Here is a 22437-nt window from a genome sequence, read left to right on the forward strand (position 1 = left end):
TGACATTCAGAATCCCACTGCTGAAATAATTGAAACTTTTGAAATGCTGCCAAGCATTCATCACCAAAAGTCTTTTGAATAACATTTATCAACTAGCATTTTTCACAATGTTAGTGTCCCTAACTCTGAGCCAAAAGGTCTGAGTTCAAGTAACACCTACGCTAGAAGTGTCACAAAACATGCCTGAACACAGGTGATTAAAAATAATTTGGGGGTCTTGTTGTACAATTGTAGTGTCACTATATCTGGACCACAAAATCTGGGTTCAGGGACACGCACAGGGTGAAATGGCTATAGAAATATATCGTAACGTGCACAAGCAGTTTGAATTCAAAATAACTATTGAACTGGTTCGAGGAAAATGCTACATCTAGTTGTCTACCAATCAAAGATGGCAGTGGGTCTTTTTTTAAGAATCAATCTTTGCCAGGTTTTGTTTTACAGTTTAATGAGTGAGGTGGGGGAACATCAGATCAGAAGAATCAAAGAAACACTATCCTTCTTTTCACAGCATCTACAGCTACTCGATAAATTTATGATTCTAACACTTTGGACTAAGGTGCTTACAATTGGCAAAATGGGTCTGTTTGAACTTAGAGTTAAAATGAAATTTTCCTTCAGAGTAGTCATATTATCCACCCAAAATTAAACATAGTTTTTCAAAAAGTATGTATTATATTCTACACGGCAATTTCTTATCAGCTCTGAATATTTACTCGAGAACTGCAAATATTTGAGCTTAACTAAGAGACTTACAGGCAGATTGGTTTCAAATTCATTCTAGAAAGCTAGGTACAAGGTATTGTAAAGACTTATAAAAGCCATAGAGATTTCATTCTCACTTCAACAGAAGTCAATAAGTTTGCTTGGCAAAATTTGTGTCTGTTTTGACTGTCACTAACTATATTATTCTGGTACAGATAATCTTCACGTCTGCATTTACTTATCCATTAGGTCCTTACATGCTTGTTTCTGTTTTACATAGGTATTAAACAAGGTTCCCCGTCTGAAATGATGTCACCACTGCCTTATAAATCTCTTCCCTAGACCCCTTTAGCACTCTAGGATAACTGCCCTCCAAACCTCTGGGGATTTGCCTTGACAGTCCACAGGGGCTCTCCCAGACTCTCATGACAACTCTGGATCAAAGCCAATGAAATAAATTGCATTGGATGCCTGCTGGGTTTTTGTTTTTGACAGTGGGCAGGAATCTATTAGTCTGTAATAAATAATAATACCGTATTATACAATATTGGTTCTATCTCCCAAACTTCTTGTTTCTTTGATTAGCCTTTTACTATGAAAGAACTAAAATAATTTTCAGCTATTACATTTCACGACTGCACCTATGGTTTTCCTCTTGGTCATTTCTTTCCCCTCTGGTCACCTCTTTAACAAATTACATCTTCTTGTATTCATGACCATGGATGCCATCTCTTTTTCATCCTCTTCATTTATCTGCTGCTCCGGCTGTACTTGAGAATCTATCCTGACCACAATCCATAGAACTTTCTGAACAATGACATGTTTGTACATTAACACGTCTCTAGGAAATTTCTGAATTGTTCTACAAGTATCGAGCCAATATCTCTAATAGCATAAATATTTCTTCACTTCCCTGCACACCAATCCTTCCCCATATTTGTGTGCAGCATTAGGAAATGGGGACAGTCTGTCATGGGAGCATTTAAAAAGAAAGACATCTGAGATGCATTAAGGAAGTACATCTGGCAAGCTTCATGCATCTTGAAATTTATTATCTTGCAACATGACTTTGGTTTTATATACTGCTGTTGATTACAATATGGTCACAAATTGTTTGTGCTCTGCATTATTACAATAGTGTAGCTCTTTAAATATTAAATTAAATCAACTTGACCTTTCTTCAACATCACGTGAACTGTAATTTTCATATTAGGTATGGTTGTGACAACCTACCTTAAGAAAGAAAACTACAATTTCTAAAATTTCGAGACAGAAACTGGATCTGCCGATGGAAAAACAATCCCAAGGGTAAACATTCAAACGTATTGTTAATTTAAGAGGCAGAATTCAAAGCCAGTAGATTTTTGACTGTAAAATTCCATTCACAATTGGCTCCCTGACTATTGAAACATTCGATTCTGTTCAATTTACAACTTAGGACCTACCTGAATGAGAGAAGCAGCTGCAGGAATCTGACGATTAAAATGCTTCTGCCGTTGTTTCTGTTGAACCTTGAGGGCAAACCCCGAACCCAGAATCCCCTGAAACAATCGAAGAGATATCAAATTAAAACATATCAATTGTATTGGCTTCTCTAGTAGAATTTGACGAGAGGTGCAACACAAACAGGACCAAAACTGAAACTGATGGGGAAACTCAGCAGGTCTGGCAGCATCTGTGGAGAGAAAGCAGGTTTAACATTTTGACACTTCAGAAACAGGCCATTCAGGCCAACTAGTCAAAACAAACGATTCTGTTCCACAGAGCCTCCTCTTACCTCTTTTTATCTGAACCTATTTGTTAAGCCTTCTGTTTCTTTCTGTCCAATATATTATCTGACTTCTCTTTAAACAAATATATGGTATTTGCCTGAACTACTTTGTACGGTAGTAAGTCATACATGCTAACTATACTGGATCAATTACTTTCTCCTGAATTCCCTCTTCTGGTTTAGTGACAGATTTGGATTCATGAAGTGCCAGCATGCATTCTTCAACCTACTAAAGAACTGAAGGAGCCATATGATTTATTTTTAAAGGTCCTACCAATTGACCTTGCCACATTCATGTAAATGTATATGGGCACTGAGGACGTCGTGCTCATCTTCACTTTTCAAAATGGTACCATTTATTGTACATTGTCTTTTCACATAATCCCTTCCAAAGGCTGTCACTGTACACTGCTCCATATCGAAACTTGAACAGCTGTCGTGTTGCATGTTTCACCAAGTCATCCTGAACATTCCCGATCGTGGAATCACAGAATCTTTGGAATGCTGCTCCCTACACCTGGGTCGAGATTGATTATAAAAGCCGCAATATAATTGACCCAAACCTAACTTTTGGGGTTATCTCCATTGCAAATGACCTCCTAATCTGGAAAAAGTCCTGCCACTGTCACTTTTTGTTGGCTGCCAGCAAGATAGATTTGTATCTATACCATCATTTCACTCTTATTTTCATAGGTGGCTTATTTCCATGATGGAAATCATTATGACATTGCCTCAAGATTTCAAGGTAGGCTCCTTCATTAGTTGATTCATCAATGGCCTTCCCTCCAACATTAAGTCAAAAGTGGCATTGCAACTGTGTCTCCATTCATTCACTGTCCCTGGGTCAAACTCCTAGAGCTCCTTTCCCAACAGGACTGTATGTACCTACCGTACCTGAATTACATCATTTTAAGGAGTTAGGCCACCACCACCTTCTTAAGGAAAATTAAGGATGAGCAACAAATATTGGCCTAGCTAGGCGTGTCCATATCCTATGAAAGAATAAATAAAAATGTTTATAAAGTCCTTCCTAAAGACCATATATGCAAAATTGATCATGTTAACATGATCAAACCTCTCTGCTACATCAAAGACTTCAATCAAGTTAATCAAACACAATATACTTTGAAGAAATTGTAGCATCACTTTTATTACTCATTGACTAACTCACTGATTTCCAAATTAGTTTAGTTTATGCCTACAATTAATTTCCAATAACATCCTCACCACTGATGTTAGGCTGACTGTCTTGTGTTTTTGGGTGTGACGCTCACCCCACTTTTTTGTTTGCTGTTTGGAACATTCCATTATTATTCTTCTACCAATGAACATTGAAAGAATGCCACGAGGGCACCAGGGATGTGCACAGCTCCCATCTTAAAGCCAAATGTACATATGAAGTCGCTGATTTCACCCCTCAAATCTGCTTCAACATTCAATAAGATCACACTTGACCTGATTTTGGCTTTAACTCTACTTTCCTGCCCATCTTCATAAATCAAGATTCCCTTGTCAATCAAAAACCTAACTCAACCTTACACATATGCAATGACTCAGCTGTAGTGTAAAGGGTCATGTTAATATGTAAGTAAGATAACTTTGGAAACTGATGTAAAATCACATGACGACAAGATTATTCTCTCTTGTGGTCTTGTGGCACAGGTGAAGTCTTGGCCAATATTTAGTTAATACTTACCATGTTTAAATAAAAGGTAATGTTTGGCCTGACATCCAAAAACTACAATATTTGCCAATCTCTCTCCTGGACCCAGTAAATCAACCCACATGACCCGATACCTTTCGACTTGTTCCTATTCTGCATCATCCTTCTGGAAGTCTGAAGGACAATGCACTGCTGCTTCATCTTCATTGTTCCAAACACACCAATGTTTTCTACATCCTTGATTGACTGTCACTGACCTTTCACTTTCTACATAATGATTACAAGGCAAGGTTGAGCATCAGATTTCCGAGGTAAAAAACAGACGATAATTAGATGAAGAGATAATTGGAACTGCAGATGCTGGAGAATTCCAAGATAATAAAATGTGAGGCTGGATGAACACAGCAGGCCAAGCAGCATCTCAGGAGCACAAAAGCTGACGTTTTGGGCCTAGACCCTTCATCAGAGAGCTGAGAGGGGTCTAGGCCCGAAACGTCAGCTTTTGTGCTCCTGAGATGCTGCTTGGCCTGCTGTGTTCATCCAGCCTCACATAATTAGATGACGCAGGTTTATTTTAAAGCCACTTATATCCAACACGTTTAAAGTGGGCAACAAATCATTTACGTATAAAATAAAATGACTCAATTCCAATTAGATTCAGTTGATTGTAAATGCTATCACCTTACTCAGTCATATACTTCCTCCACACGTATTGTTTATTAGGATTCTATTCATTCATTATCAACATTTTACCCAGGTATCTATTCAGCGTACAATTCCCTTCTATCCAGCTACTTAACTCAATGAGTACTAAAAGGGGGTGTCCTCATTGCATGTTGGTGATCCATGATAGAACCCTAACCCTAACCTTAACCCTATATTTCCAGGGACTTAGTTTCTCAGTTGGAATATTAATGTTTATTAGAGGGTGTTTCTGAACCTAGGTAGGTAATCATCGAACATTTCCTCACAACAAGCTTTCCAACTAAATATATTTCCTTGTGAAGGAATTACCACATGGAATGTAACAATACATGTGGTAACTCTTATTCTGCTTGACTTAAATGATAAGTCAAGATTTCAACCGATTCCTATAGTACAAAATTGCATTTAAAAACAAAAAAACTTACTGCAGGAAGAGCAAAAAATGAAATTGCAAACACAGAGAAACACGAAGCAATTGTCCTGCCGATCCAGGTCTGGGGAACTTTGTCTCCGTATCCAATTGTTGTGACCGTCACCTGTGTAGAAAAAGACCGAAGCTCGTGAATTTTAAAATTGCTTTCAAGGGAATTTCCACCGTGTCAAAGTGCTGACATCTTGGAAGTGGAATTAATGGAACACAGTTTAAATCACTTTCCTCATCATTGTCAAATCAATCATCACATGAACCACTGACATTCAGCAGCATCAAACTCAAAGTAACTGAATGTTGGGTGGGGTGTGCAACAGATAGCCAAGTTTCTGTTCCTACATGATGACAATATCATCAGGAGAAAGCTGAATGATATTATTGTTGCAAAGGCATACTATTGTACAAGCTTGAAAACTGAAAGAAATACAAGAAAATATTGCAAGTATTGGAGGTGGGCATGATAGAGATGGATTGGCATTGAGTTTGTCTTTTTTTGTTACATTTTCACTTCTCACCAAATCCAAACTCAAAAATTACAGGGGAGTTAAGATATTCTCCATAGATTCTTTGAAGCTCACAGTACAGAAGGAGGTCATTAAGTCAACATACATCCAACAGTTCTTTGGAAGGGCCAACCAAATATTCCTGCACACCTCTGAACTCTTTCTACTTACCTCTGAGATTTTATGGAAGCATACATCCAAATCACTTCTGAAAGTATGATTGAATCCCAAGTTCTCCTTCCCTTCAAAGTATAACATTTCCTATATAAAATCTTGCCATTTTTTGATCATTATCTTGAATCTCGGGCCTTCTGTTTCTAACCCCTCCGCGTCTTGCCTCATTTACTTGACCCGAACTTCTCCTCATTTTGCATACCTCTGCCAAATCTACTATTAGCCTCAATCTCTGCATAACTAAGATCTGTTATCATTTTAGTAAACGTCCTCTCTACTTTCTCTCAGGCTTTCACCTCTAAAGGTGTGGTGCCCAGAATTTGACACAATACTCCTGGTGAGGCCTATGCAGTGAACTATGAAGCTTGATTATAAAGGGGAGGTGATGGCCAGTGGTATTGTCAATAGACTATTAATCCAGAGACCCCAGGTTGTACTTTAGTCTTGGGTTTGAATCTACAGCAGAGGCTGGAATTTGAAAGCAGTAAAGAACTGGAATTAAGAGCTTAATGATAACGGTCATCGATTGTCAGAACAAACCATCTAGTTCACTAACATCCTTTAGGGAAGGGAACTGCCATCCTTACCTATTCTGGCATACATGTGACTCCTGACATACAGCAATGTGCTTGACTCTTAATTGACCCCTGGGTAATAACTGTTGGTTTAGCCAGCAGCATCCATGTCCCGTGAATTAATTGAAAAAAATTGTTAATTTTACATTCACGCACCCTACCTGGTCCGGCCTACACGTGACTCCAGACCTTCAGTAATGTGGTGGACTCTTAACTGCCCTCTGGGTAATTAGAGATGGGCAATAAATATAGCCAGCTATGCCCATATCCTGTGAATGAATAGAACTAACTTCCATTTTCGTGCTTTTTTCACTCGTAATACCAGGATTCATATGCCGTTTTTGAACAGAAATTTTTCTTGCCACCTTCAAAGATCTATATGTGCGAACACATGCGAGCCAATGTTCCTGACTGCCATTCTAAAATGCTGCTGTTGATCAGAAGTGAAACCATGCATGTTCCCAGCTGCACTGGAATAGCTAAACACAGCTTGCATCATTTAATGGTCTCAGGTGATACCATTTATTCTTTAAAAGTCGACTTTTGAAAAAAGAATCAATATCGGAGTGTTCTGTGGGAGCTTTACTTTTTCGGAGTTAATTGTAAAGTAAAAACTAAGGGGGAGGGGTCACTAACCATAAAGGTATGAAGACAGAGTGAAACAATATCTGAGGTGTACAGCTCTCATTCCAAGCAGAGAAAAAGATATTCTTTTGTTTGAAATCAGACACTTAACAAGTTCACACAAGTAAGGGCCTTGTTTGAGATACTTTTTTTCCCCTCCCTTTCTTTTCTTAATTCAGTGAATGATTAGAGGAACAATGTAATGGAGCACAGCTGGGGAGCATGTGCCTGAACAAAAATAGAAAGGATTAGAAATGTGAAGTCACACGCCAGAATGATACTGATCTGAAGGAAAGGCTTCAGCTTTCAGTCCTGGAGGCAGAGCCACTGACTGATACCAGTGCACAGATGTCCTTTCTTCAAAGATAACACAGATTTATCAATAATTCACTGACACACACCCCTAGTTTCTATTTGAAGTGCAACCAGGTGTCCTGTTACATTACTGCACTGATTCTCTCATTGGAAGGAAAAGGACACATTACAGTTGGGGGTCTTATCAGGAAACCAAGCATTTCATTGATTCTGCAAAATAGGAAGCACATTAAACACAAAAGTGGTGAAAGTCAGAGAGCGGGCAGTAACTTGCATTCGAATCCATCTGACAAAGAAACCACAGGCAACTATGCTACATCTCAGCAAAAGAAAGCCCAAAATAGTAACTCCACATCTGCACTGACAAGCTACAATTAAGAGAATGCCACATTTAAAGTAATTTTTACCATTGGTAGGTGGGACGATGGCTTGAAATTGTAGTCTAACTGCTTGAATCAAAACAACCTAAGAAATACATTCTGTTGTAGATTGTTAGTATATTGATATCTCAGGATCACTGTTCAATTCTTACAGTAGCCCTTTAATAGAACAAGTTGTTACATACATTCATTCTGCACTTTGAAGTCTCAATTCTAAGTCTGTTAACAACTACTGTGTAACTTTGTATTTCTCACTCTATTCAATCACCCTGTGTGTCTTTGCACGTTATGATCTGCTATACTGTATGCAAAACAGAACATAGGTTGTGTGATAATAATAAATCAAATCAAATATCTAATAATAGAATGGGTATGTTGAAGGTATTTTAAAAAACTACGAAGTTGATTTCATGTGGTGAGGAAAGGGCTAATTTTGCTGAAGTAGTGAGGACCGACAGCAGTGGTTTGTTGGATACGCTGTAAAAATGGTCTCTATTTCGAAATTGGTGAGGAGGTTAAGTATATTATTTTCAACTACTCATTAATAGGTAACAAAGCACATCAACCCGGTGCTAGAAACATTAAGTTTAGCACAGTGTTTTTTTAACACAAAGAATGCATTGCAATAAATAAGTAAATTAATCACAGAATTTAGAGGGAATTAGATAAATACTTGAAGAAGAAAAACGTTAAAGCACACAAGGTGATGAGCACAGTACATAATTTCAGTGTTCAGCTGTTCTGGCACAAATACATTGGCTGTATAGTCTCTCTCTGTGCTGATGCTGTTATGATTCGAGGCACATAGTTTATAACTTTTGGTCTGAAACAGGTCTTAGACCTGACTCAAATTAGTGGTGTGAGAAGGAACAGTTGGTTTTGGTCAGCAATTAGGAAAGTTCTGGGTGCATGCTGGCGAACAGTAAAGCAGTTTTATTTGTAAAGGCTTTATCAACTGGAAATGTAACTGCACACATTGTTAGCACTTCAATGTGTACATAACTCAAAATTTTACCGACATCACTGTTTCTCACAAAATGACACAATAAAAAAAACTGGAAATTTGCTCACAGTATACAGAGAATCTCTTGTAGTCGTGAAAAGAAGATTAACCCCTTCTAACATCGGCGAAATAAAGTTCAATGTCATTTCAATAAAGACATCTGTTTCTGTGAAAATTGCCACTGTTTAAACTGCATAGGCCCTGACATTTGATCGCAGCGCTCGTGTGTTACAGCGCTTGAGCTTTAAAACCCACCAGCTGCGCTTCCAAGGTTAGGTGGGATTTGGAGGGGGCACACCTGCAGAGGGACTGCGAGTGAAGTCAGACAACCTGATGTAGGTGACTGATTCCCAAAGTGGGCTCTGCAGATAGTCATGCCTCACCCATGCCAATGTGCCCACCCATTTATCCTCCATGGCGACTTAATTGCCCTGTACCAACCCCACGTGACACCTATACCCACTATCCCATTCTATGACCATCCTGCATGGTAGCTCATATGATCCTCCATTCAACACTGTCCCTTTGCCCATTGCCTTCATGTCCCTTATATCTTCAATAATTCCCACGGATCTTTATAGCCAATGTGACAACTCAGGGATAACTTACGTCAACTCGTATAACTATGAGTTATAGACACTCATCTGTGGTTGGAATGATGTTAGTGTGCCTTCATCAGTGGTGATACAATGAATTTAATCAGGCATTTAAGATCCAGAACATTTGTAATTGCAATAAGGAAGTTTAGGGCCTTGTTCTGTTAGTGATCTGTGAAGTTTCTCAGTAGTTAACAGTGGTGCCTCAGGTTCCATTCCAAACTCCACTGTCTGCGTGGAGTTTGCACATTCTCCCCATGTCTGCGTGAGTTTCCTTCGGGTGCTCCGGTTTCCTCCCACAGTCCAAAGATGTGCACGCTAGGGTGGATTGGCCGTGCTAAATTGTCCCATAGTGTTCAGGGACGTGCAGGTTAGGTGGGCTGTAGGGGAATGGGTCTGGTTGGGATCCTCAGAGGGTCGGTGTGGACTTTTTGGGTCGAAGGGCCTGTTTCCACACTGCAGGGATTCTTTGATTCTATGAAAATATGGTAAAAAGTATTGTATATTGTTGCCACTCTCTAACGTTATCTTAACAATAAAACAAAACATAAATTATAAAGGCAGCAAAATGAAGAAATAAAGAATTTGCTTTGGAATATTGAGTTGAGGTTAATTTTTTGTACCTTTTCTTTGATTATTCTTTCCCCCTTCCCTCTCACACATAATATTTTAAGCGGAAATTTAGTACTGTAAAATTTCTCAACAGTTGTGGTGAACTTGTAAAGTATAGCAAGCTTTTGGGCAAGTCTTCAGGACAGAAGCAATCTACACATCACCAGTTTGTTTCAAAGCAGGGCTAACCCAGAATAGTCACTAAGGTTTGAAAATCTAAAGCTAATCAACAATAGTTTAATTTTCGAAAATGACTTTGCCAAACTAAAAACAGGGTTGCTATCACTCACATGAATACAATTTCTGCAAAAGTCTTATCAGCAGTTGCCAGGACAGAGCTGGGATATCCAATATCAGAAAATCACACACTTATTTAGTCCTTGTGGTCAACAAACAGAAGAGACCAGCAGTCACCATGTACTCCCGAGTCAATTCTGAACACAGGATAAACTACAGAAGCTCATTATGCCTGAAGTGGCACTAATGGCTCACCATTGATCTCATATAAAGGGCTAATGGATCTTCATTAGGGCACTGAAGCTTAACGTCATTATGCCTGTTGGAGTGTTAATATTCACACCTACGTCTTAAGGCAAGTTCTGAACCCCTGGCTAGGAGGACAAGGACTAAATATTGCAGGAACATTTACATAACAAAAAAAGAAATCACCCAGGCTCTGGAGAAAATAACTGTAATCTTGAGACACCACTGGCTCTCTCTGATAAAAACCAAATGTGAACATCAACTCTGCAAACAATTGGCCTGTACAGGAAAACAAAGATTCCATTGCCGAGTTAAACCTGCCTCAACTCCCAACCTGCTCAAAACTTGGAATAGAAATTTCTCCTCCCTGGTGTGACATGTGCAATGGGAAGAAAGTTGGAAAAACACAGTGTATGAAAATGTCAGAATCTTGATGTCAAGACGACATTTTGGGATTTTCCTCTCAATCGTCAAATAGCTACTTGATGATTCTTGGTGCTGAGTGGCAGCTACCTGACTTCCATTTATCTCTCATTAATACACAAACTTGCCTTATTTGTCAATCAGTGTACCAGTTCTCCTGTTTCCCGGAGAAACTAGATAGTGCAAATTTTGGGCATTCCAGTCTGAATGGACACCTGGAAATTGCAGCTCACTTATTGTTTGTCCTAGCCATTACATCCAGCACCATGTTCCTGTGAACATAATTCTCCTTGACTCTTCTTCCATGCAAGTTGCCCTTGACAAACCACCAGGCCACATCATCACAGCCCCTCTTAAACCAACTCTCACACATCAACCCTTCCCCAATGTACTTTGGAGTTCACAGACACATTCGACTTCCATGGTTCTGCCAAATGGTATGTGGTCAAGATGCATCTTCTGGCTTTTAGCTGGCTTTCTTCGCACTCACTCAACTCGAGTTTACCCAGATGTTGCCAGTTTTCTATTCGCGTTGCTTTCTTGATTCACAGATTCTTCCATGCTCAGTTACAGGCCACCAGTCTCTCTGGCTCAAACAGCTTTTGGCTGCAGGCAGGGAGCATGTCACAGTAGGGAGAAATGAAAGGGGAAGGCTGTAGATATGTCATAGTGTGGGACCATCCTGCATCAATGTTCCCCCGGTGGCATGGGCCAGCAGATTACATGGAAAACACACAGGATATGCTTCAAGAGAATGGCCATGCATGAAATTCAGCATGGCGCTATCCTTTTCAGTGTTGAGGAGGATTATGATCATGTAAGGAGGCACCCTTACAGTCAGTCTAGGGGATCACCTGATTCTAGTTAGGGCCAGTTGGCCTGTCAGGTCCCCACATAGTTTGGGATCTCAGGCAGCAGCATCTCTGGAATGTCCTGAGAAGATGATTCTGAGGCTCTCTTCTATTGCTCCCATTCCTTGCTTTGGATGCCCTCTGAGCAGGAAGGGAAATCTGGAGTGAGACTGAGGTTCTTTCAGGTTCATCCATTAAGCACCAATGGCTGCAGTGATAGAATTCAGGTTTGTGCACACATAAAGCAGACTCTGAGCATGCCAGACCTGGCTTCTTATGGAAGAGACGATTTGCTCACGGAGACAACCAGTCACATGCATGATGGAGCAGCACAGTGCTGGTAACATTGGTGCACTCCTCCCTCCTTTGAACCACTCGATCAACTTGGTCTAACAAATCTGCTTGTTACTCCTGTGCCTACCTGAGCATTTTTGGCGTAAAGTAAGTAATGGCTGAGACCACTTCTGCCTGGAGTTGAGTAGGCACTGGTGTCCAGTAGTCAGAAACCTGGGGCATTGCTTTCTCGACCAGATGTGTTGGTGGTACGTTCGCCAGACTGTGCTCTAATCTAGAGAGAGGAGCCACTTAGGTGAAAGGCTCTAAGGTGCTGGAGAGGAATGTCTTGCTGGTAAGGGTCAATGACTTCCTCCTCTAGTTGTCCAGAGCGGACAGCCTCCAGTGCCAGCCACTTCTTTGTAGCTGTTCATTGCATCAATAAAGAAAGAAAGGGTACTAGTCGTCAAAAAGCTTGTGCCCATTCAGAATGAATGAACACTGGTGGTAATTGGGAGAGCAGCACAGCACAATGGAAATTATCGGGTTGGCTTCCCATTGAGACCTCCCTCTTCCAACGTGAGCAGTTGTGTTCTTCTCTCTATAATTCTAGAACTAACTCCTCATAGGGAGTGAGCAGCCTAATGTCTGCCACCAGTTCACCAGTTTGGGACACCTCAGACTATTTCTTTCCTGTAATGAAAGAAAGGGAGGAACTGTGTATGATGGAAGTAAGTGTGGAAAAGCAGTTAGTGGTGATGCTTGAGCAGGAGAGGGGTGGTGAGGTGTTCTCAGTGTGTAGGAAGACCCCAGAGGTCAGAAGGGTTCATAGCTTGGGAGAATGGGGTGGGTGAGAGCCAGTGTGTGAATCTAATGGATCCAATAGTGAGGGTTAAGGTCCATGAGGCTTGGTGAGTGTTGGTAGTGTTAGAGCGAGTGGCGGCTCTGAGAGTGCAAAGTAACAAAGAGAAAGTGTTGATAGTTACCCTCGTGGTGTAACTTAATGGGGTCCCTTTAAGGCTCTCACCTTTAAGCACACATTGCTACGGTGATAGAGTTCAGGTTTATGTACATATCCAGCAGACACTGAAGACCACTGACCTTCCTCCTGCACTGCAGGGCAGCTTACTTCACGTAAGACACAGCACTGACCTGGGCTGCTGCTATCTGGGTCAAGTCTGGTTTGCTCCAATGCCATTGCCAATGATGGCATTCCACATTTACCTCCTTTCCTCCACCCCATGCACCAACAACACCAGGTCCCTATCCATGAAGCAGGGTGCCAGTAATCCTTTCTGTGCCTTCATGGCCCAATATCAGTGTGTGGGGGGGCAGCTCCTGGCTTGCAGTCTCTGAAGCAGTGTTCGGCTGCTCCTTCCACGTGATTCCAATGTGAAGACCACCAAAGATCCCAGTGGCACAATGAATGAGTTGAAGAACAGAGGACTGTGAGAGACAACTTACTCTGAGCCAACATTCCCTCTAAGCTCTGTGGCCACCCAGACTTCCGGACGTTGCTGCCATGCGGAAAGAAATGTTTAGAAGGAAACTAGCTCCGAGCCATTGGCAGACCTGGCAATTAGCAAAACCACAACTGAAACTGGAAAATGTCTACCCTTGGTGTCTGGAAGAAGCCTCTTATTTGCTTAAAAGGTGGACGAACATCGTTATGCTCTGCCCTTGTGAACTTCAAAAATAATCCTTTGCCAACAGCAGTCACGTAAACATGAGCTCCTATGCATAACACTTTCTCTGGATGTTGGATTTCTGCGCTCAGTCAAAAATCGCTTGAATTCATGCCCGTACCTTTGAGTGATGTTATTCTGAACTGTAACTCCTCTGTTACTTTACCTTGTTCTACGTTTTTCCTTTGTACACTTGTGTGTAATAATGTGTTGTGATAATTATTCCCCTGGGTGCAACTGTGTGAATAAACCACACTTCTGTTTTAAACCCTAAAGAGAATCTGTTGTGGCTCATTTTCACATTGCACTTCACACAAAGAGGGGAACACATCACAAGCTTTCAAAGGGACAAGGAAGAGGAGAAAAGTCAGAACACCATTACTTATAGACAGACGCAAAGTAAAATAATTCAATTTATACATCTCTCTTCTCATTAACATGGCATTTAGAATCAGTTTTTACGAATTATAAGTATAGGTGTAGATATCTAGGAGGGGACATCAAACAATTGGGTTGAGGTAATGGGTTGTAACAAAATAAACAGTATTTAAGTTTGATTTGTGAGTGAGCATACACCCTTGGTTATTGAATGGACTTGGAAGCTAGAATTAACAATGCTCTAAACAAATAAATAGCAGTACAGAACTGGAAATTAGCTAAAGAAAAGGTACAGAAAAAAAATGTAGAGAATGATATTGTTTTTAAAATGGTTCATCATGTACTGGAGTGAAGAAGTGACAATAAATTTACACAGAGTTAAGGTGAGGTCATATTTGAAGAACAGCACGTAATTATGCGCACACATAATACAAAGAATTTAGAAGGTAGGCAGCACATGCCAGAGATTCACAGATGATGCCAACAACTGCCTGTTGTTTCCTATCTTAACCCACATTTTCTTCCCCTTTGGCAAATAGTGGGAACATGCTGGTAAGAACTGTCTAGTGTTTATGAAACTGTTTGAACCACATCACAAGCATCTCATCCATGGACAACAGGTCATAATACTTCAAAGTCAGGATTGTCACCTACTGAGTAACAAGACATCCCAAATCAAGAAATCAGAAACCCTTCTGCTAAGGAGAAAATTCAGATACTGGGAGTACTTGAAATGCAAAACAGAATGCTTAAGGGGAACTTATATAGAAGGTTCTTAATTAAAAGTGTTTTCATTGGATTCTGAAAATATTACTTCCTCTGATCGAGCAGTCAGTCATTGCTTATCAATTTAACTGAGTCTTTAAGGAGAGGGGTTCGGAGATTTTTTTTTAAAAACTCAAGTTTTTGCTCATTGAATAGTTTAGCACAGCAAGTGATTAGTGGAGATAATTGTATATGTTGCAGGAGAATTGGATAAATATTTAAGGCAGAGGAAAATAAAGGCTTTAAGGAGAGAGCAGAATGTTGGGTTTACTATTACATTGCTTCAGGAAAAAATCAGCACAAACATGATGAGCCAAATGGCATCAATTTATGTTATAAATTGCTAAGGTTCCAAGTAACATTACTTCTCCGCAGCAGTTAATTAAATATCTTTTCCTTAAGACTGTTTTTAGAAGTATTCAGTACACAGAGAAGGAATTTGGCAGGGACTAAGGTAATATTTATTTGGATCTTTGCACTGTCAGACAGTCCTCAGCCAGATCTCATTCACTCCAATGCCAATTCAGTTGGTCACAGGTAATGGATAGAATCTCAGCCACTGTGAGTCAGGGAGCAACATTGCTTACAGAGCCACAACACACCAAGCAGATCTTTGGGTTCCCTGTAATGTCTTGTCGGAACCGACAGCACAAGTTTCTCATTAACCTACCCAGATATCAATCAGAAATTTGAAACAGGAGAAGACAGGAGTTGTAGCTGAGCAGAAAATTACAGGAGTGCTTCAAACTGGAAACAGCAGATACTAATTATCCCTGGCCCCTATTACAGTCTTTTACAACTCATTTCCTTATCGCGTCAGATTGCTAAAGTAATCCCAAGTTCCCAAAAGACTCAGTTGAGTGCAGAACTATTCCGCTTAAAGATACTTACCACACCCCACCATAGGGCGTCTGCATAACTGCCAAACTGTTGGGAGCCACTGTCATCCACAGCATCTTTTTCAGCCAGATACACAAAGTAGGAGGAAAAAATCAGGCCCAGGAACCCGATGTAAAGGGTGGTAATCAGCTCCTATCAAAGGTAAAGTGAGAAAATTAAATGGCTGACATTTACTCGTCAACAGTGTTTTCTCAACTTGATTATTACTGGTGAAAGATGCTGTGAGCATTACACTATAACAACAGGAATTCAATCCCCAGAGAGTGCTCCATCATCTAACTAGGTCTGGGCTGATCTGCATTGCAACATCATTTAGTTGCCTGAGCTCCACATCATTGAGTCAGAGAGTCATATATCACAGAAACAGACGCTCCAGTCCAATTCGATCATGCTGACGAGATATCCTAAATTAATCTAGTCACATTTGCCAGCATTTGGCCCATATCCCTCTAAACCCTTGCTATTTATGTACTCATTTAGATCTCTTTTAAATGCTGCACTTGTAACAGCCTCCACCACTTCGTCTAGGAGTACTTCCTCTGTGTAAAAAAGTTGCCTCTTAGGTCCCCTTTATATCTTTTCCCTCTCACCTTAAACCTATGCCCTCTAGTTTTGGACTTCCCTACCCTGGGAAAAAGATCTTGGCTGTTCACCCTATCCACTCTCCTCATAATTTTATAAACGTCTGTAAAATCACCCCTCAGCCTCCAACACTCCAGGGGACACAGTCCCAGCCTATTTAGCCCCTCCTTATAGCTCAAACCATCCAACCCCGGCAACATCCTTGTAAATCTTCTCTGCACCCTTTCAAGTTTTTTAACATTTTTCCTACAGCAGGAAGACCAGAATTGAATGTGGTATTCCAAAAGTGGCCTAACCTACGTCCTGCCGCAACATGACCTCCCAACTCCAATACTCATTGCACTGACCAATGAAGGCAAGCGTACCAAACACCTTCTTCACTATCCTATCTACCTGTGACTCCACCTTCGAGAAGCTATGAAACTGCACTCTAAGTTCTCTGTGTTCAGCAACATCCCCCAGGGAGCGTTATAAGCCCTGCTCTGATTTCCCTCAGGAAAACACAACACCTCATACTTATCTAAATTAAACTCCATCTGCCACTCCTCGGCCCATCGACCCATCTGATCAAGGTCTCATTGTATTCTGAGACAACCTTCGTTGTTGTCCACTACACCTCCAACTTTAGTGTCATCTGCAACCTTACTGACCATTCCTCCTATATTCACATCCAAATCATTTGTTTAAACAACAAAATGTTCTTAGCTCTCTTACAGAATATAAATCTACCCAGCTTGCTCTTGAAAGCTCCCATATCTCATATCTCCATATCTCATCCACATATTTATTGGGAAGAGAATTCAAGGTTTTACTGCTCCTTGTGTAAAATTTGTTTCCTCCATTACCATCCTAATCAGCTGTAATCATTTTTGATTTCCACACTAGTGAAAACAACATCTCTGCATCCAATCAGTCAAATATTTAAAAAAGAATTAAATCTCTCAATCCATTCAGTGCACTGTCTTCGATAGGAATTAAAGCCAAATTTGATAGAAGGCATTTCTTACTTTTCTTTGAAGCCAGATTCAGAACCAATTTCCTTCAGTACAGATGTGTAGTATTGCTCCTTTAGGTTGGCACAATACCTTTCAATCTCAGAGCAGTACTCCTACTACAACAATATTACATTTTCAACCACTAAATCACCTCTTCACTTCACACCCATAGAAGAGGACTGACAGTTTGTGCTCAGTTACAAAAAGTGTTATGGATTTATATTCACCAGAAATTGACCCAAGGCTCTACTAAGCCCATAAAAATAAGAGGCTTTAATCTCATCATCTTTAGTCGGAGATTAACCCAGACTGATTAAGCATTGTGCCAATGCTTTAAAAGGCAAATATTCCTAAAATACACATTGTTGTGATCGATGATTGAATAATAAACTTTGTCTTGTATCTTCCACAGGCTGCACTATGTCACACCATGTAATGTACGCTCATGTTTAATTAATTTATTTTTGGTTCTTCTGATTGTTTCAGTTTTATATTAACATTTTTATTTCCAATGCATGCATGCACACACTCCATGCAGGGGAAGGTCAAGTATCAAGTTTGTTCTCTTTAGTGAGCTCTGAACTTCCCACAATTTTCACACAGACTGTTGGGTTAGGTACATGGGCAGCATTAAAAAATAGCTAAAGCACTGCAGGCCAGTATTATACTGAGGGAGTACTGTGCATTAGGAGCTTTTCCACATGAGTCTCTGTACTGAATTAAAGTCACAAATTGATTGATATGTATCCCTCTGCTATAGTTTTTTTCAAATTAAAAGCAAATCCTTAACTTGCCCATATATTTCATTGAGTTGCTTTATTTGGATGAGAATTACCCATTAATCATTGTGCAGAGAGTTAAGTCTAGTAATTAATAGCATTAGTACTGTTTGGACAATGTGATAATTATTACAGTCTGTCAATCAGCTCTCCAGTTCAGAAAGTGAACAATTAAGAATGTGATGGCTCATCTCTTTAGTCTGTGAATTGTTGGGAGTTATTTAAAAATACCTTTTTCTTACTTGTTCCTTCTGTTTAATTTTCACTTGCTCTTAATTCAATCTCTCCTAATTACTCTTTCCACATCTGATTTGACATTGAACTCAGCCCGTCAATTGCACTGTCTTTCTCAGTTCCTTCTGTTTACTTTTCAACATATTCCTTCATTACAACTTGGATTACATTTTAAAAATATTGCATTGGTTGTAAAGAAATAACTTTGAGAAGTCAAGTGGTTGTGAAAGGCTCAATCTGAATGCAAAACTTTGATTTTAAAATCTCATTGGTTAGGATGTTGGCTATGCATTCAACAGGTTTCAGATACCTGTGATTAGCTTGAAATTCCAACTTTTCAGGCAAACTGCTTTCCCTTAAAAGAGCTAAAAAGTATTCATAAGTTAGATATAACTCTTAGGGCTAAAGGGATCAAATAGAATGGGTAGAATGTGGAAACAGGGGACTGATTAGAATGCTCAACAATGATCAAACGAATGGAGGAGGAGACTTAAAAGGGGCAATTCACTAATTTTGTTTCTACTTTCTATGAACATGTCTAGCTGTCCATAGACATGACATTTAATGTCCCACATCAGTGAATTCTAGCTCACTAACATTTCCTCACTGCAAAACACTAATTGACCTCTGTGCTAAAAGACAACACGTGGATTGAAATTATTACATTCGGTAGGGAACATAACAGCTTTAAAAGACTCTGCCAGCTGCCAACTATAAATACATTAAACAAATCATGAGAACTGAAACAAACAACAAGGATGGAGGCTAAAGAAAGTTCTTGTCATACTGGGTTAAACCAGATGAAGACTTTGATGGAATCCAGCTGTCTTTACAACTCAGTGCTCAAATTGACTCGCAGAATGTGAAGTCAGACCACCCCACCTGTCGATGGATAAAGACAACTGATCCCAAAAGTCTCCAGGTGCCTCCCTGCCGATCGACATGTAGCATTCGAAGGATTTGCAGGAAACGAATGCCCCTGGAACAAAAGGGAAACAATGCTCCATTAACTAGGTCAGCGGGTGCCAGGGCCTGTGGTTTTCGCATTGAATATTGAAACTCCGAATCTAAATGTAAAGGTGCGTGAAAGGTAGAGAATTGGAATTTTAAAAATAATCTTTTGGCTACAGCCCTGGGGGTTTTCATTTTTTTCACGTCAGAATGTTGGTGTCGCTGCCTTTCATATGTTGTTGCTGGCGACAGGCCTCTTTGAACTTCTCTAGTCTGTAGGATGAAGGTGTCATGCAAACTGAATGGCTTGCTAGGCTACTTTAGAAGGCAATTAAGTCTCAGTCACATTGAGAAAGTACCGGCATCATGTTTAGGTTTCTTGCGCTGAAAAGTATTGGGGAATCAGTTGTGTATTTTGCGATAATCTAACAACTTGGTGGATCACTCTTGCTAACAGGCCCAGATGACTTGGTACAACGCCATTCAAGATTTCGGAGTTTTCTGAAATGCTAGAACGGTGAAACTGTTGGATCTTCAGATTCCATCTCTGCCAACCCCCCCACAAAAGATGGAAGAACATGGAGACACTGATTCATGGATATACCCAGGGTCTTACAGGGGCCAGGCTGTCATGGCACCCAATGTTATAGCACCTGCTTGCCGATCCAAGGGAGCCACAGAACTCTGGCCCAAAGTTTGAAACCATGGTACAAGCTGAGGGCCCAAAAAGCTGCTTCATGGTTGCATTTGTTTGGAGATCCTTATCACAGCCACACTGTCTTATCAAGACTGGGTACTTAGAAAAAGAAGGGTAGAAATGAAGATACAAGAGGACTGTAGACAGTGAATCACACTCTCTTGATTCTTTTATGCTTTGAAGGTAAACTATCCTCATTGGTAGTTAGTCACTGACTGACTCTCTTCACTAGGTGTAGGACTGAGCAAGGCCCATAGACTTTAAAGAGATCACAGGAGTAGATGGTACCTTCCAATGAGCAATCCCAGAATGGGGGAATTGAGTTTTCAATGGGTAGTTGCCTGCACAATATCTGACCTAAATATCACAAGTGCGTTGTTTAAACAGGTTAGAAGTCATAGATTGTGTGCATAGGAGGTAGTGGTGGGGAGGGAGGAACAAGTCTTATTTACAATCATTCGCTGAAACCATGATTAACTGCAACATCATTCTGTGCCCCGGTTGATAAAGAGATCCACGCTTGTTCTACCCACCTGATGGCTGATGTTGCAAAGACTTGTCCATTTGATCCCACACAGAGGACAATAACTGAAGCCACGACTACTATGAGATCTGCCAGGAAGAAGCACAAAATCAGGGAGATTATTAAAAAAATTAGGATTTACGGTGGGGGAGGGGTGGAGGTGGAGAGAGAGAGAGAAGTGGGAGTAGCAGGGAGAGAGCTATCAAAACATTTTCTCTATCAAAACTTTTCACCATTAAATTTCATCTTGACAAATAAATCCTTCAACATAACTGAAATCACTTAACCTGGGTGCCATTCAATAAGTCTTCTCTGCACCCACTTGAGGACCTTGGACCTGCTTTGTAAAATAAGCTTTCTAAAATGCTATTGAACACAGCACTTCTCCGGCCTAACTAATGATTAACGGCACCGTCATTCCATACCTCAGTGTAGTGCTACCCAGGTACTTGTGCAGTGACACTTCATGCTGGCTCATCACAGTCTTTTCTCTACCTGCCATCATCAATTATTCATTCTACTCTTGTAAACGTTTGCAATAAACTGATTTGATTTTCTTTTATCCACTCATGGGAGAAGGGGGTCACTGGTGAGGCATTTATTTGCCCAGATAAGGATGGCAGTTTCCTTTCCGAAAGGACATTAGTGAAACAGATGGGCTTTTCCCTGACAATGAATGGATTCATGGTCATCATTAGACTCTCTCATCATCATCATCTCTTTCTCCAAAAGACTAATCATTCCCGAAACAGGCCATTGTAATGAAAAAGTGCAGAGGACTGACCGCTGAATTGTGTAAGCTGTTGTTGTACAGTCACTCACCAATGATTGAGATCGGTTTTCTGGCAAAGCGCAGCCTTCCCCAAAATCCAACATATTTGCTGCGACAGCCTGCTGACCACAGTCGGACGATGTATTCTGTTCCGAAGAATACCACTAATACAATCTCCTATTGAAACAGGAAAAGACGGAAGATGTTGGTTAGAGCCATTCCAAAGTGGAACACCATTTGTGCTCAAATGGAAACTCCAAAATCTTTTTCTGACTCGACATGCCACATTCTACACCTGTATGCCTATTTACAGCAGTGAAGGAATTGCTGTAGTCATGCTGTGCTATACAATGAGCACTTCATAGTGGAGGAGCACATGGTTTGGGGGTGGCTAAGAGAAGCTAAAGGGGGTAGCTAGAAAATTAAAGCTGAATGATCAACACCAGGATTAAGTATGGCCAGAAGTTTTGTTTGATAGTCTTTAACAATCAGCAAATGTCTAGTCAGAATCTTCCCTCGGGAATTAATGATGAGAAGGACCTCAAAATGAATAGTTTGCAGATAATCTATAGATAGAAAATGTAGACATGCTAGATTGAATTACTGTTTTTCAATCCCTTCTATTTTTAAATGCTTGCTTCCAGGTTATCACTGACACAGTATAAAGTTTAGCCTGACGACATTCCTCATGTTTGTCAGTTCTCCTTTAAGAAGTGTGACTGTTGGATAGACAGTGTTGTGCAAGGATATAAATCATAAGACATAGAAGCATAATTATGCCATTCAGCCCACCAATCTGCTCCGCCGTTCAATCATGGCTGATATTTTCCCCCAATAACTTTGGTAGCGGAGAAAATGCTGGAATCTATCATTAAGGAAGAAATAGCAAGACTTCTGGAGATAAATTATCCCATTGGAAACACCCAGCATGGGTTCATGAAGGGTAGATCATGTTTAACTAACTTGGTGGAATTCTTTGAGGACATTGCTTGCATGGTGGACAATGGGGAACCGGTGGATGTGGTGTATCTGGATTTCCAGAAGGCATTTGACAAGGTGCCACACCAAATGCTGCTACACAAAATAAAGT

At 40.4% G+C, this 22437-nt stretch overlaps 1 protein-coding gene across 5 annotated transcripts in view; it reads right to left on the bottom strand.

Moving 5' to 3' along the window:
• Positions 1 to 22437, bottom strand: part of LOC125459567 (potassium voltage-gated channel subfamily KQT member 1) — a 676985-nt gene that overhangs the window by 421930 nt on the left and 232618 nt on the right. For all 5 annotated transcript variants that reach the window (XM_048546168.2, XM_059651894.1, XM_059651893.1 and 2 more), the window contains exons 4-9: positions 21398 to 21524; positions 20586 to 20664; positions 19287 to 19383; positions 15806 to 15946; positions 5270 to 5380; positions 2151 to 2246 (exon numbers count right to left, since the gene is read on the bottom strand). In XM_048546168.2, coding sequence (XP_048402125.1) covers positions 2151 to 2246; positions 5270 to 5380; positions 15806 to 15946; positions 19287 to 19383; positions 20586 to 20664; positions 21398 to 21524 — 651 coding nt within the window. The remainder of the gene's footprint in view (positions 1 to 2150; positions 2247 to 5269; positions 5381 to 15805; positions 15947 to 19286; positions 19384 to 20585; positions 20665 to 21397; positions 21525 to 22437) is intronic.

Source organism: Stegostoma tigrinum, chromosome 17 (genome assembly GCF_030684315.1).
Source record: "Stegostoma tigrinum isolate sSteTig4 chromosome 17, sSteTig4.hap1, whole genome shotgun sequence".
In the NCBI taxonomy this organism is placed as follows: Eukaryota; Metazoa; Chordata; class Chondrichthyes; order Orectolobiformes; family Stegostomatidae; genus Stegostoma; species Stegostoma tigrinum.